We start from the raw sequence: 16,511 nt of genomic DNA on the forward strand, positions 1-16,511 counted from the left end.
AGATTAATGTAAATGTCAAGAATTATAATCACACACTGACTTTATAGAATTTTAAAGTAAGAGATGACAGGGGTATGTAATTTACACATCTGGTTTATACTCATTTCGGTATTTTTATTTTTAGCCTTGAAAAGTGTTGTGGTTTGCAAAGTAGGTACTTGTTTTCACAGCTGGAAAAATTAAGGATAAAACCTAAAATTCACAACATCTTCCACTGCAATGGAAACTTCATTTTACCTGCTTTAATAGTCTTCTCTCTCAAAAGGAAAACTTCATTAAGTACATTCATTGAAAATTTAACTTTCCTACTGAAGTCATTAAAATGATGAACTCTGGGTCTATTTTAGTAGATATATTATTGAGGAATAAATCATCACAATTCTACCTTAAAATATATACAACATCTAATCACTTCTCACCAACTCCTTTGCTACCATTCTGATCCAAGCCACTGTCACTTTTTACATGGATTATAAACATAGTTTCCTGGTCTCCACCCTACTCCCTCATTTCTCCATCAGGGTATTCTCAACACAGCATCCAGTTGAGATCCTATTAAAAAGAGTTGACTGAATTATTTAGCTCTGCTTAAAACTCTCCAATGGTGCTGTGTCTCTGGTGGAATAAAAGGCTTTTTGTAATCTGATTGCAATCTCTGCTCCTTTTGGACTTCATCACCTGCCTCTTTCCCCCTTATTTAGTCTACTCTGGTCACCTCTAACTTCCTTGCTATTGGATATCTGTCATTTTCCCAGGAAGTGTTCCTTGACAATTCTTTTAAAATGCTACTTCTCCTCCCATGTCATAGTATTTATCACTATATAACTTTACTATGTAGTCTTATTTCTTTCTTTTGCCTTTTACATCCCCCAATGTCTACCCCACTAGAAGGCAAACACCAAGGCAGGGATTTTTGTTCATTGATACTGCTGTACCGCCAGTGAACATAAAATAATATGCTTTCCTATTGTTCAAAGAATGAGTTCAATATTAAATCTAAAATTTGCCCAAGGAGAACACACTGTGTATCAAAGGAAAGTAGTATACTTTGAGAGATGTCCTCTGAATATAAGTGCTTGACTAATAATATTTTATGGTACCTAAAGATTAAATGTTGCTTGGTTTTCAAGGTGAACTTTGAAAATACTTTTTCCCTCCTCAAAAAATTTCAGCATGAATTATTAAATTTATTTGATTACAAGTGGTTTTTTTGACTTGCATGATTCTTGAAGGTCCTTGATCCCTCCCTACCCTGAATGTGTTGAATGAGGGAAGACACCACTAGTCAGATGAATTTTCAACAATTTTGGATTCTAGTCCACCAACTCCAATATTTCCAAGTGAACAGCTTTAACATCTATCCATTTGTTCAAATCAGAAACCTGGACATCATCCTTTAGCCTTTCCTTGTCTCAAGTTCAGATAAAGTGGTGCCCTTTCTGAAGATTGCATAGCCACAGCACAGCTGTGCACTTCTTCTACAATTATATAAGATTCTTAGCACTTACCTCATTGTGGCAAGTACTCATTTTGTATTGTCATTTGTTAGTCTTTCTGTATTCTCTATTTCATCCACTGTTGTATTTTTGTGTACTTCTCAGTGCTTAGCACATAGCACTCCATGTAATATTAGTCAGTTTTATTATTTCCAAAGCTTAGCTTAGTGCCTGGCCTATCTTACAGCTCAAAATAAACAGGTTAAATGAATAAAGTAATAAATTATATTTACAAATTTGTTCATACTTTAAATATTCTATTTGCACACATCTCCTGGTATTTCCAAATGTATGTGTGTGTATGTGTGTGTGTGTAGTCATGCACTACATAATGATATATTGGGCAATGATAAACAGCATATAAGACAGTGGTCTCATGAGATTATAAGGGAACTGAAAAATTCTTATCATCTAGTGACATGGTAGCTGTCATAACACAGTAGCTACAAGGCAATACTCACATGTTTGTGGTGCTTCCTGTCATAAAAGCATAGCACATACAATCAAGTATAGTAATGCATAATACTAGATAATAAGTGACTGCTACTGGTTTATTTACTATTCTTTTTATTGTTACAGTGTACTCCTCCTTTTTATTAAAAAAAATTGTAAAATAAAATATATCCTGTTAACAGCAGCAGAAGCCTCACCTATCTCATGTTTACTGATTCTTAATTGTATCATTTCTGTTGTGTTTGATTTAATCTTGTGTTGTGTTGTTCACCATGGCCCTAGGACTATACCATATATATGCATACCAGAGAGCCTCGGTGTGCGGTATTCTATAACTTCTGGGTTTGTGTAAGGATCTCTCATGATGTTTGCACAAGGACGCATTCTTAAAAGGTAAGCCATGCATAATTATGAATACATATATACATATGTGTGTGTATATATATGAGATTATAAGGGATAGGAATATATTCTTATCAAAATTGTCCATTTAAAATCGTAAATCACAGGACAATTTATTGCTCATATCCTGCCACCCTGTATGCATAGTTCTAAGATCTGTAGTCAATGATTTTGACCTTGTGGGTGTTGTATATTTAGAAATGAAACAATTCACTTTGCTTCATTTACTATTTAGTATTCGTGTTTCCTAAACGAAAGACAAAGTGCCTACATTAATAATGCACAACAGCCAAACAGGAAAACTGTATGTTAGCATCAAAAGCGTCGGCGTTCTCTGTTCACTAATTATTTGTTACAAAGGAGAGGCTTAATTACAGACAAGTGTAAATTACTTATTATTAAAAGGGAAGGAGCCGCGTCAGAAAACTGCATTCCCCCTCCTCCCCCCTCCCCGGGCTGGGCTGATTCCGGTAACGCGGAGAAACTACAAATCTCAGCATGCATCGCTCCAAAGAGCGCTAACGAGGCCAGAGAAAGCGTCGCGGTGTACTCTGGGGTGTGTAGTGACCGACCCAAGCCCAAGAGGCACCGCCGCGATACTTACCGGACCCAGCCACCACCAGGAGATTGAGAGACTCCCGGGGCCTCACGTCCTGGGGCCGAAGCACTATCCATAGTCGTAGGACTAGGACCACAGCCACAGCTCCGATCGCTGCAGCTAAAATTTGAAAACACACCATGCAAAGGAATGGCGCATGCGCATTATTCCTGGCACGAGCAGTCAAAGTTCACGACTACAGGCGCTGAGGAGACCCAAACTTTGAGCAAGGCACTTCTCGATGGGCGTGGCTATGCCAAGGTGGGCGGGGCTGCGGGCCGGAGGGAAAAGTCCGGGCTTTGCGGACTTTTGCGGCTGCCCTGTTTGATTCTACTAGGCCTCCCTCCAGGCATAAACTGAAATTCGGGATGTTAAACGCTGGAGAAGTTTGCTTTGCGCCAGTGATGAGGTCAGGCCTCCTGCACTTCCGAAAGACCCGCCAAGCTTCCAAGTTAGGAGGTGTTCCAGCTCTGCCTGCCAACTAACACATACATCGCTTTTTTCTTCCTTTCCTCCCTTCTGCTTCTTCCATCCCCTTTTTCCTTTTCTTCTCTTCCCTTCCTGAACTGTTTCTGTTGCACATACCAACATCACTGAAAATGTTTTGTCAGTAAAGATATCCTAGTGGGGAAAAACAAAATGAATCTAGGGTTCTTGTGTAAACCCGCTCTTTCCCAACACGCATTTCTTGAATTTTTCTAGGTGATCTCACTATACGGACCAGAGTGGTTCAGGGTGATCACCTCAAGCTACGCCAGGTTCCTGAGAGGATTGCAAGCCCAGTAGCTCAAGGCAGCAGGAGAGAGAAGTCATAGTCCTACAATTATTATTCAATTGATTTTACCTCAAAGCATTCAGAGTGTGTTCCTCATGGCCTCAAGAAAAATCATTATCTGCCAATACTTCCTTCACTCCCACTTTTGCTTATTTTTGTCCGCTTAATCCACATTACAGCAGCAACAACAAAAACAAAAACCCTAAAGTTAGAGAAACCCCTTCACCCCAAATGTGATTTGCCTTTGGATGCCCACAGACTTGTAGGTTAGACAGGACAAGCATGCAGGTGAGAAAACAGGTGCAGAAAGGTGCAACAACTTGCCTAAATGGAAGAGTGTCACATCCAAAATTAGAAACTAGAAATCCTAACTCCTGTAACCTATGAGTACTATATAGTGTATTTCTTTGGTCAATTCAGACTTGCCTGATGGTCACATTTACCTGGAGCCTAGAATGTGTATTTGAAGGGACAGCCTTCCAGAGTCCACTAAAGAAATACTGGTGATAGTGCTTGGGGCCCAGTAGTTGAATCTCCAGGGGAGGTGATGGGATCAGTTTATAAAACCAGGTGTTAATTCCTGAATTAGCAGGCAAGTTTGGGAATCTTTTTGGCTACATCCTTTTCTGGCTTGTGAATCTCAGCACTCTATATATTCTTCCATCCAATCCTCTCGACCCTGCATCCTCACAATAAGGCCAGTAAGGTGATATTATTCCTCTCTTTATAAATAAAGAAGCAAATTTCATACAAGTTAGATAATTTGCCTAAGATTTCTTAGTTGATAAATAGTGGAGAAAGTTCGTAGTTGTGGATTTAGAGGTCAGTGTCTCAAATTTTGATGGAAATCAAAATCTCTTGGTGGACTTAACAAATAAATACATTGTTGAAAGTCTCCAGAAGAGGGTCTCCGGAATAATATGAAAAACAGTTCAAGAATGTTACAATGTCATTTTTTTCATTTATCATCTCTGCCATTCTCAGAAATGGCTTCAACCTAAGACTCTCTACCTTCATGCTTAAAAGAAGACATAAGTGGCCCTACAAATTACATCCACACAGAGCAATCTCCAGAGCCATAAAAAAAGTTATCTTGTCATTGGATCCTTTGTTTCTCCTTAAGGTTGAAGAAATCTTTCCCAGAATCCCTCACAACAAACTTGTTTTTCACTCGTTTATGCCATTTTCATATCACTTCCCCATGAATAAAAAGGAAAAAGACCCCAAAGGCTGGCAGGGGTAGGAATGGAGGATGACATACAATTCTGCTCTAGCATATAACATTAGATGCAGGATGGGTATTGAACAAAATGGAAATTCTTTTGGAGAACAGGAAGTTGAAGGTAGGAGGCAATAGTGTCTCAATTGCTGTGAAGATAATGTTTCTTTGTAAACTGACACATGCAATGCTGATGTCAGGACTATAATAATTGCTTGGCTTCAAGCTCCAGGTTCCATATTAGGGAAGACTTAATACTGAGAAGATACTGTTGCATCTAGTATTATCCTATCCCCTCAATACTATAATCACCTATATCTTTAAGAAAAATATCAGTTTGCCTACACTTGGTATAGAGCTAGAATTGAATGCAGGCAATCAAGCATTTGGGGTCTGCCAGGTAATATCTAGAATCAGGATGATGGAGTAGGTAACACTGGAATTATTGAATTAATGAGAGAGTCAAACTGGTTTTCCTGTCAAAGAAGTTGAGGACTGCAAAGAGGAGTTAGGTAACAGGCCAGAGACAGGAACAAAGCTGAGAATCCCTGAACAAAACTGTCTACAGGGTGGGCTGAGTCCTGGGCTGTGACAGAATGTGTAGAAAATAAGAGGTAAGGAAGCTGTACTGGGTTAATCAGGAAAGTTAAGACAGAGCCAGAAGAATCAGCAGCTAAAATTGAGACAGTGAGTTGCACTGTCTGAAAAGGTAAAAATTTTATGAAGGCAAATTATAGTGCTATGTAAAGCATGAAAAAATACAACAGTTGACAAAATCAATGATATGTGGTTCATAACCAATCTTGAGTAGTCTATCTGGGAAGTGATTATTATTTTCTTATACTTTTCCTAAGGTTTCCATGGAAAATATCTACTATTCATGCATATTTTTAAGTATTTAGAAGTTTAGACTTTTCATTTTTTGTAGGATTTTTGTGTGTTAATTTATTCAACATATTTAATGAGTATATGCTATGTGCTAGACATTATATTAGGCAGTAACCCAGCCAAGAATCTTGGACGAGGGAGATGACAGTGGTGGTAGAAGAGGGCAAATTTGAGACTCATTTTATGGGTGGAGTCAATAAGACTTGTTAATGGGTTAGATACTGGAGATGAAGAAAAGGGAGAAATCAAGATGACTTGTGGATATTTTGGCTTTAGAAATGGTTAGATGGTGTATTTTGCTAATAGATGGACTGGAGTAAAACTAAACTTTTGTGGGGAAAGGAGGAGAAGATGAAAATGAAGTGTTCTGTTTTGGATTTTAGTCTGAAGAACCTGTTAGAAATCCAAGTGATTATATTAAATGGGCAATTTTATGTACATATCTGAAGCTTGAGTCAGACATGAAGGCATAAATTTAGAATTCATTAGTATATAGATAGTATTCAAAGCCATGGAGTAGGGTAAGATAACCTGAAGAAACAGTTCAGGACAGTCATGTACAATTGTTGATGAAAATGTTTTATATATGTTGTATGTGATGTACATGTGTCTATCGAGCTCTTGAAATATGGCTGTTGCAATCAAGTAACTGACTTTCAACATCACTTTACTTACATTATTTTAAATTTGAACAGATACATGTGGGTTGTTGCAACTGTATTGGATAGCAAAGGATAAAGACGAGACTGGGGTTGCTAACATTTTGAGATTTAGTAAGAAGACACTGAGGCAGCAGAGAAGATGTAGAAGGAAAACCAGGGAGATAAGAGAAAAAAATAGAAAAGAATGGTATCCACAAAAACTAAGAAGGGAAAATGATTTAGGAATGAGACTTCAGTCAATTATGTCACCTATTCCTGAAAGGTGATATCAGATGACTTGGGAGCAGGTTAGTCACTGAGGATTTAAAAAGCATCATTCCATGGTGGGGATGGAAAGCAGAGCATGGTAGTGATGCACGAGCAGAAGAGAGAATGGGGGGTGAAGACAATCAGAAGTTTCTCTAGAATGTTTTTTCAAGCTTTTCTTTGATGGACAACAGGGTGGAATTGGATGGAATATGGAGGAGAATTTGAAATTGAGAAAACTTATTTTATAAGATGGGATTTTCTTGACATAGCAGTGTTTGTTGATGTTAAAGAGACTGATAGAAGGAGTGATCCTTATTCAACGGTAAGGATAGAGGTCATGGGCATGGGTGCAGATACAAGGGATTTTGTAGAATTGGTGGTAAATACAGGAGAGTATGGAGACTGGGGGGTGTAGAGTGTAGGAGGCTTGAAGAGAACAAAGGTGTAAAGTAATAATCTTGAATAATTGGCATACTCCCCAGGACCAGGATAATATTAAAGTGTTCATTTGAAGCTTGTGATAACAAATGTACTGAGAAGTCAATCAGCATAATTTTACGTATTTCCCCCCAATGGAAAAGACACATAATTGGCTTTAAACAGTTAGAATTTTGATAAGTGGGACACTAGAGAGAGAAGGTTCTTTTCAAGGGAGTGAAGTGTGTGAAAATTTCTGTGGGTGTAATAGGAAGTAAAGATGGGAAAGTAGAGGTGGAGGAGTGTAGTATTTATGGTATGACTGTTAGAATGAATGAAAAACATCAGTAGGGGTATCTGACGGGTGGAAAGGATGATAATAAGCTAGGAGCTCTGACAGCAAACAAGAAGAGCATAGGGCCATTTGTCCCACCAGATCCATTCTCCATGCTTGTCTACCCAACTCATGCCATGTTAGCTGAAATCAGTGGACTAAAATCAACAGGTTTCTTTGCCCTCTGGTTGTAGCTAGGTTTGGCCAGTGGGGATCTTTAGCAGAAGATTTGCGAGAGGGAAGGTTTTATCTCTGAACTTAAGGTCTCTGCTCTTTCCATGGCTTTCTGGATACATACTTCTCCTTTTGGGTCCCAGCACTTCATTTGTTCCTTCTGTCCCCAAAGTGGAACTAGCTCCACTGCTACTGGCCCTGGGATACTGCACTCACTATTGCTTGTACTTTCCCTACCCCATTCATACCTTTGTAAATTATGCCTTTATTAAATCATCCTTAAATTAACCTAATATCAGTGTGCTATCTCTATCCTATCGGGGACACTGACTAATCCAAGGGTGTACAACTATGTGACAAAAACTTCAAAGGAACTGGAGTTTTTGAGAGAAGAAGAAAAGGTTTGGAAGCAACAATGTTGAGCAGTAGGGATGTTTTTCCCACCTCCTGTTGGGGTGTGAGAAACAAATGACCTCTCCAAGAGATACTACATGCTGTATACTAGAATAGCTACTGGGTATACAGGAAAGGTAACAACAGTTAACACCCAAGCAGTGACTTAACAATGAGCCTCACTGTATGAAGCACTGGCCTCTTGACAAGACCTCCTAGAGAAAAGCCACCCTACCCCTGGGCTTCCAGGGAGTGTGGGCTGCTAGGGGTCCTGTGAGCTAGGCCCCTATTCCATCAGAATTCGACCATCAGTCCTAATAAAGGCAGAAAAACATGGACAAAGAAGACTGAAGTCCTTTTTTTTTTTTTTTTTGCAACAACCAGGGAGACCACTTTGATCAATATAACGCCTACCCATGACAAGGTAGGATAAAGCTGGGTTCTTAGTCTGGGTCAGAGACAGAACTAGAACCATGTGACCACCAGGACTGTTGATTATACTCCTCACTATTGAAGATTTCTGGAACATTGGGTCAGATAAGGTGATAGAAATCATCTCAATATAACTCAAAAAATCTTAATTATAGCCAATATTTTTGACTTTAAATATACTAATATCTGCATCACAGCCTTTTCCTAGATAAAGTCAGGACTCCAGGACTCCTTGAATGCTACCCTTGAAGCCTAAGGCAATTATTCAATACTTATAATAACTGTATTACATTGTATGGTTATTATGTGCCAAGCACTTATAACATGAAGTAACTCATTTAATTTTCACAACAATCCTATGAGATTGATACTGTTGTTCTCCTTTTACAAATGAAGACATTGAGGTTCAGAAAGATCATGATCTTTGTTCTGAATCATGACCCTAGGAATTGATAGAAATGGGATTCAATCCTAGTTATTGTTCACATTTTTATCATCCACAGTACCATTAAAACTCTTCATTTTATATTTATACCAGCTACTGTGCTAAATACTAAAAAAAAAGCATGGTTGAAATATGGTTTTATTTACTATATTTGACTATCCATTTATAAAATTAGGAGGAAAAAATTTTTCTTAAGTGGCTTTTTAACATTCCAGTAAAGAATTACTTTTCCTTTTTCTAGCTTTTTCTCCAAGTGCACTCCAAAAGGATACTACATATTTATAGGTCTATTAATTATGTCTACATTATGTCAAACCTTATTTAAGGTGAATTTATAGTGAATGATTAAGACAGCATAATTTTATTCTTTCTCACTTTATGTCCATTTATCTCAGATATATCTTTTCAGGTGTTTATAATGCCTTACCCTATCCCTCCGTAATCCAAATGCTTTACTGGTTCAAAATTTAACAAGACATTGAAATCTAATTTAAAATACATTCCCAGACTATCATTGGAAGTCCCATACACATTACATTGTTCATTAATGACAATTACTATAGTAGCTTTAATTTTCCAAGTTATCAGACTTTTCAGTTTTTAACCTATAAAGCAAGAAACAATATTTCTACAAGAAGCACTGTTTGCCTCTGCAGTCCATGGAATTGATTTTCTCCAATCCTTCCTTCCCCTCAAGGCTTTTTTGTCCTTGATAGGAATGCAAAAGTTGTGCCTTCATTCTCATTTGACTTTTTGTTATTCCTTAACTTTATAAAGAAAAAGTATGGCAAGTGTGAAATTCAAAGATATAATAATACATTGCCTACCATCTAGCAAGCATTACTTCTTCAACCACCTCTCAGAACCATCTTAAGAACTTGAACACTATTATTATTCCCTTTGATAGGTAAGAAAATGGAGACTTTCCCATGCTCAATCAACTCTCCTGGTGCTTTGATTTGACTTCCTGTGGATGTATTATGGTCATCTAGTGGCTTTAGGATATAGTGATTCTTGGGCAACATTCTTGGTGCAGAAAACATTTTACAGAAAGAAGAGATAAGAAAAATGAAATTTGCAGATGGGTCCATTTAAAGGTTAGTGCTATTTTATCTTGGAGGTTTTGTGTAATTAATCAATGAATATATTTTACAAATGGATAGATAACTCCTGAATTTAACTTGGTTTCTTCTTCCATGAAGTATTCAATATCCTATTTCTCATCAGTAAATGTTAGGTGTCCTAATCATTGTGAATTCCTTCTCAATTTGTTAAAAATAGGCTTGTTAATTTACTGACATTTAAAAAAAAACTCAGGTGATTTAGCTATTTTCTAAAGTTAAAATATACCATATTCAGGTGGGCTCTTTGCTGATTTTGTTTTGGATAAGTGAAAAGATAATGTTAATGAACCCAAGAAATCCTGATACTTTGTAATATTTTAAAAATATTTCCTAATAGAACTGTGGAACAACTATGTCTTTCTTCCTTCAATTATGTTCTGCCTTCAATCTTGAACCACTGACTCTCACTGTGTCTTTACACTTAGCCTATAAAACAAGCTTAAGTCTTTCTCATTAAAAAAATAAAAGCAAAATCAATAAAACCATCCCTTCATCAGTCTGGCTCAGCATAATTCCTTTGAACTACACAGCTCAACCACATGTAGATGGCACTGCAGTCTTTAACCACACCTTCTCCCTACTTGCCAGAGTGCTTTTCTACTGTTAAGTCTATTTTTAGGCAGTTGGACTTTGTCATGGATGTGAAGCCTTCTGCTGAGCATGCAGCAAAACTGTATTTCAGATGTTGAGAGAGAGTCATCCTGAACCACGTTTCTCCAGCAGTCTTTCTAAAAGGGATGACAAACTTAGCCTTGCATTTCTTTCTTCCAAACCTCTCAGACGGGGTGGCCTTGTCTATCTTCTTCAGAAACATTTACCTCCCCCCAAAGGAGGTCTCATTCCTTGGTCATTCCTTGGTTATCATAATGCCCCAGACTTCACTTGAATGAGCATTCAGACTTCATCTGTGTAAGTATTCAGTCTTAGAGATTCCAGAGGATATGGGCCCAGGTCTCATGAATAAAGTCAAGGGTGAACCTCTCAGTGGTGGTTCAGCCCTTTTTCCACTGCAAGCTAAATCACTTAGAATGTCACACTGCTATCAGACGCAGTCAGTTCCCTCAGAGACAACTCAATCCAGTCCTTTCTCTATGAATTGATATTTCTTAAAGGAATTTGGGGCTTATCATGTAAGAACAAGGGATTCCTGCTTTCCCTGCCACGGTGAAGAAATAGCACTAATTTTATTAGAATTTGTTGGCTTTACATCTCTTCTGATGGGAGCTTTGAATGGAAGGTGATCACATATCCAGTTTAGTCTGCCAGACCACAGGTACTGGAAGTTTGTAAGTTTTGCTAGAGCTGATTCATATTCCCTTTCTCCATTCAGACTCATTCATTTGTTGCACTCCCATCTAATTGATATTCTAAAGGGGAAGGCCTTTTACCACACTGCAGCTATGACTAAGGTGTTTCTGATCCTTCTTTATTCTCACACCTCATTTGAATCCCCTGTTTCTCCAGGGAACAAGCCATCTATCTCACACAGGAGTGGCAGTAACTCACTATGAAAGTGAGGAGGTGTGGTTTCTGGAGGTTCTAAGATCTCATATAAGTCCCACATCCAATAGCAATTCTTAAATTAGGAAAGGTTATCAGCCTAAGATGCAGAGTATTGTGTTCTTTCAGCTGCTCAAGATGCACACTTTTTACATACACACACACACACACACACACACACAAACACACACAGTGTGGGCCATCCTAGTCTTTAGGACTTGTTGCCCCAACTCAGTCCCATTGGGTGGTACTCATCTGAGTCCACATGCGAGTGAAACTAGCCATAACTAGCTATCATCCTCTTTCTTTTGTTGAAAGCCAATGTTCTTAAAAACCACTAGTCTATACTTGCAGTTTCATTTTCCTTGTTCATTTTCTCTTCTCAATTCACTGATATCTAGCTTCTGTCATAATTATTTTCCAATAACATCCAGAGTTTCAAGTTTAAAGAACACTTTCTTTTCTTTCTTGTCTTAGGCCATTAAAATTAAAAAAAAAAATTTTTTTGTTCCATTAACTTATAATTATTCTATTTGCTTTTGATTTTCTTCATATCATTGTTGTTGTATCTTGTTATTCTCTTTTAAATATTTTTTTAGATGTTGGGTGGGCCTTTATTTTGTTCACTTATTTATATGTGGTGCTGAGAACCCAGTGCCTTGCACATGCTAGGCAAGCACTCTACCACTGAACCACAACCCCAGCTCCTGTATCTTATTATTCTTTTCAAGTATTTCTTTTTCTATTTTCCTTAAAATAAAAAATTGTAAATTATATTTCCAAAAGTACTAAAAATAATCACATGGAAATTTGGGTATGCACCAGATGGATTTTGCCATATATTTTTTCAGACTTTTTATTCTCTTTGCTTCTCAGAAACAAAATCCTTATTCTCTCCCTCTGCTCTTTGTATTTCTAAGGTTTGTTTACCTTGAGTATCTTCTTCTTCTCACTTTTTATGGCAGACTAATGGTTATCACCACAAAATCTATTCTTCTTTTCTTGCTTTCACTTGTTCACTTATCTAAAAACTACATTTCTTTATCCTTCTATGCAGATAAGTGCATTTTTTTGGATGAGTTCTTACCAATGGAACTAGAAACAATAAATGAAATTTTTACTTTACCTTTTTAAAGGAAGATGGCTTGCCTTGGGCTGCTTTCATTCTTTCTCCTTCATGGGCATGTCTATGACCAACTGCAACCAGGAAGATGAAGAAGACATTCTAGGAGAGGGCAGAAAAAAATTTGAAAGGATCGCATAGAAAAGTTGCCCTGCCAGTCCAGGCCCTACAGTTATGTTGAAAGGAATGGAAACTTACATTTTCTTGATGTCACTGAATTCTGATGTCTCTTTCTTATAGTAGCATAGCCTTTGTTCTGAATAATACAGAAACTGATAACCTGGCAATGGAGAACTTCTAACAGAACTCAAGAAGAAAAAACATTGCCTGAGCGACAATTGGCAGTGAGGAAACATCTGTCAGGCTGGAAAACTAGGGTTCCTTGTTTTGCCATGCCAAAATATTTGGTAAAAATGTCACCTATCTAACTTGTAAGGCTGATCACATTCCTTCTATGACTGACCTCCAGGAGAAGCATTTGAAAAGAACCAGAGTTTAAGGGTATCACTTTTTCTCTGTGCTGAATTCAGCAAGATTTTTCAAGAAAGAAATGAGTTCACATAAGAAATGCTGGGTTTGCAAGCATAAATGAAAGGAAATAAAGGATTTTTGACTGTGTAGGGTTGGAAAATCTAAACAGGAGGTAAGACTTCTGTGCCAAAGTCTTTATTAAAGTCCTCCCATTGACATTCTTCAGTCAAAAAAAAAAAAGAGATGTAGACTTGCAGGTGCAGGAAAGTTTCATCTGATGATTTGATAATGTTAGTGCATGAAATAAATTGGCAATAGATTAATAGGAAAAAGCATACAAAATTTATAAATGTGCAGAACACAAAGAAAGAGACTCAAAGAGAAGGTAAGATAGTTGAAGCTTAAATACCCTCTTTATAGGAAAGAAGGAAGTAGGAATATAGGTAATATTAAAGGAATAGTAAATTTATTTTTAGAAAAGATTAATGTGGTCAGAAGAATAGATAATGGTCTGGGACAACATTCTGGGCTCTAGATGTGATGTTTGGCTTTCTAGTCTTCCTCCCTGTGATACTAGTTTTAGTCTTTCTGGTTAATGAAATTTTTGTAAGCATTTGGAAGGCAATTTCTATCCCTCTCTTGGTGGAGGCAGTCAGGATGACAAGGGAACTCTGGGGAAAGCCTCTCCCTGTGGTGTGATGATGGAAGCAAGAGGACCTCAGAGAGACCTTGATTCTGAGGCAACTTATAAGATTTTTTAGCAAGTCGAAGCTCCAGTCATGAGGGTATTGTTTTCTGATCCACGACACAGTAAAGATCAGATTAAGTGTGTTGCCTCACTTATTTTTAAAAAATTATATGAAAATAGCCACCATTGACACAATAGGAAGAGGAACGAATAATTCATAGAAGCTAGAGGATAGGCATGTTTAAGAGGTAGATTCAGAAAAGAACTTTGGGTATGTGTCCTGGGCAGATATCCTGAATCATGAAGGGGCTGCATCTAGAGAAAACCATTGTTAAGTTGAAAAATGTCATAAGTTGGGAAATGCATTTTATATGCCCAACCTATTTGTGTGCATAGTCATCGGGTCCTATTACTTTGGGGCTTTTAGAGAAGCAGAATACCATGGTGGGAATCTTGTGGTAAATCAGAGATGTTCATCTCATGGTGTCCAGGAAAGCAAAGAAGGGACAGAGGACAAAACATACTTATCAAAGGGCACATCCTCAGTGACCTACTTTGTCCAACTAGGCCACACCTCCTAAAGTCTCCACCATTTCCCAGAGTGCCACCCTCTGGGGATTAAGCCTTCAAAAAATGAGCACATTCCAGATTCAAACTGTTAATTATACTGAACATCTACACTGCAGGTCTCTATTTACTGTTTCCCATTGTGATCGAGTGGCCAAAAGGGAGCCGTGACTGGCTGCCTCTGCCCAGCAGCATCACAAGAGAACATTGTACCACATATTACTAGCTCAGGAAAAGGTCAAAATTAGAAATACAATTTCTTCAAAGTATTAATGGCTTTAACACCATTATACAGTCAAAAAATTATAAGTTGGGGGCTGGGGATATAGCTCAGTTCATAGAGTGCCTGTGTTGCATTTGCAAGGCCCTTGGTTCAATCCCCAGCACCACACACACACACACACACACAAAAAAAAAAAAATTATAAATTGAACCATTATAAGTTGGGGATTACCCTGTAAGGAACTGGAAACAAGTAATAGAAGGCTATGCTTTTGAGGAAATTGTATTGCTAAAAAACGCCACTAGCCTAACATGCGAAAGCCAGCTATTGTTCATATTCTAAAGCTGTTTCCAGGAAAGCTACTCTTCTATATCCATTTCACTTTTGTACTTTGAAAACAATCAACAAGGAAGAGCCTCCCAGAAGGTAAAATCCAGGGACCCTGAAAGCATAACAAAGGCATCTAGATGAGTTATTCAAGGAACTTCCAAGGCCAGGCAAAGGATTTTTGCCTGGAAAGAAGAACAACAACAACAAAAAAATTAAACTAAAGACTACAGATTGCTGCCCATTTCCCATGTTTTTCTTTTCAAAAGGAATTTTCTATCTTAGTTTATTCTATTCCTATTACACTCTTGCATATTGAGTTGAAAGAGGGGATTGAGTAATTTTCTTTTAATTTGTAGATCCTTGGACTGTAAGCAGCCATATCTGGACATAACAGAGAAGGCTGCACTTCCCCCAGATATACCAGACTAGCTGCAAAAAGTCAATAGGACCATATGTGTTGTCTTGCAGATGAGGTCTTCAGATGACCGGAAGAAAAGTTTGCTCAAATATTTTGATGGTCTGAGGGACTGATTACATATCTGTTAGTCTTCACCTCAGTTTATGCAGTCTTCCTAGGACTTCTGACTGGTTTATTCAGAAAACTATTATCTGTATGTTGACAGCTTCCACATTTGTACATCCTACCAGGCTTCTCTTTTATTCTCTAGGCCTATATTATTATGGAATACTTTCTTATGGATTTACTTCAACCACAATATGTGCAAAAAGAAATTATTTAATTTCTCCATAAACATGTATCTTTTCTGTGGTACATTGTTTGGTCACAAACTTGTTCCATTCTTCTCTATAAGCCTGTTTTAGTCAGTTTTTTCTTTTCTGTTGCAACCGAAGACCTGATGAGAGTAATTAGAAAAGGAAAAGTTTATTTGGGGGCTCATCATTTCAAAGGTCCCAGTCCATAGATAGCCAACTCTAATCCTTTTGGAGTTGGAGGTGAGGCAGGACATCATGGCAAAAGAATGTAGGAAAGCATCTGGGAACATGGCACCAGGAGAGAGAGAGAGAGAGAGAGAGAGAGAGAGAGAGAGAGAGAGAGAATATGAATGCAAGAGAGCAAGCTTTGCTCAACAAGGACAAAATATATACCCAAATGGCACATCCTCAGTTAATTCTATGAGGGGATTGATGCACTGGCTAGGTCAAGACACTCATAACCCAATTAATTCAACTCTAAACTTTCTTGCATTGTCTCACACATAAGCTGGGGGATACCTCATATCTAAACCTTAACAAGGCCTCTTTGCCATGTGACTTTCCTATTCTTCCTATCAAGGGGTGGACCCCAGATTCTCCACTTTCTTGTGTCTGGGTTGGCCTGTAACTTTCTTTGGTGAATAAATGCAGTAGAAGTGAGGATATGGAAATTTTGAACCTAGACCTTGAGAGGCTTTGCTCTCACTATCTTCCAAAGGTCTTGTAATTGTGAAGAAACATGGGTTGGTGTCACTGTGATTGAGAGGTTATATAAAGAAACTTGCCATTACCAAAAGTTCTCTATAGGTTTAATGCAATGCCAATCAAAATCCC

At 37.9% G+C, this 16,511-nt stretch overlaps 2 protein-coding genes across 2 annotated transcripts in view; one reads left to right on the top strand and one right to left on the bottom strand.

Annotated features, from left to right (window-relative positions):
* The window catches only part of Alg14 (ALG14 UDP-N-acetylglucosaminyltransferase subunit), a 93,787-nt gene extending 90,644 nt beyond the window's left edge, over nucleotides 1-3,143 (bottom strand). Inside the window, exon 1 of the mRNA XM_027935161.2 lies at nucleotides 2,956-3,143. Within this exon, the coding sequence (XP_027790962.1) occupies nucleotides 2,956-3,091 (136 nt within the window). The 5' untranslated portion in view covers nucleotides 3,092-3,143. The remainder of the gene's footprint in view (nucleotides 1-2,955) is intronic.
* A 5,318-nt stretch (nucleotides 3,144-8,461) lies between these two features.
* Tlcd4 (TLC domain containing 4) overlaps nucleotides 8,462-16,511 on the top strand; it is an 86,473-nt gene continuing 78,423 nt past the window's right edge. Inside the window, exon 1 of the mRNA XM_071618078.1 lies at nucleotides 8,462-8,484. The gene's annotated coding sequence lies outside the window, so the exon portion shown is untranslated. The remainder of the gene's footprint in view (nucleotides 8,485-16,511) is intronic.

The sequence above is a fragment of the Marmota flaviventris genome, chromosome 10 (assembly GCF_047511675.1).
Source record: "Marmota flaviventris isolate mMarFla1 chromosome 10, mMarFla1.hap1, whole genome shotgun sequence".
In the NCBI taxonomy this organism is placed as follows: Eukaryota; Metazoa; Chordata; class Mammalia; order Rodentia; family Sciuridae; genus Marmota; species Marmota flaviventris.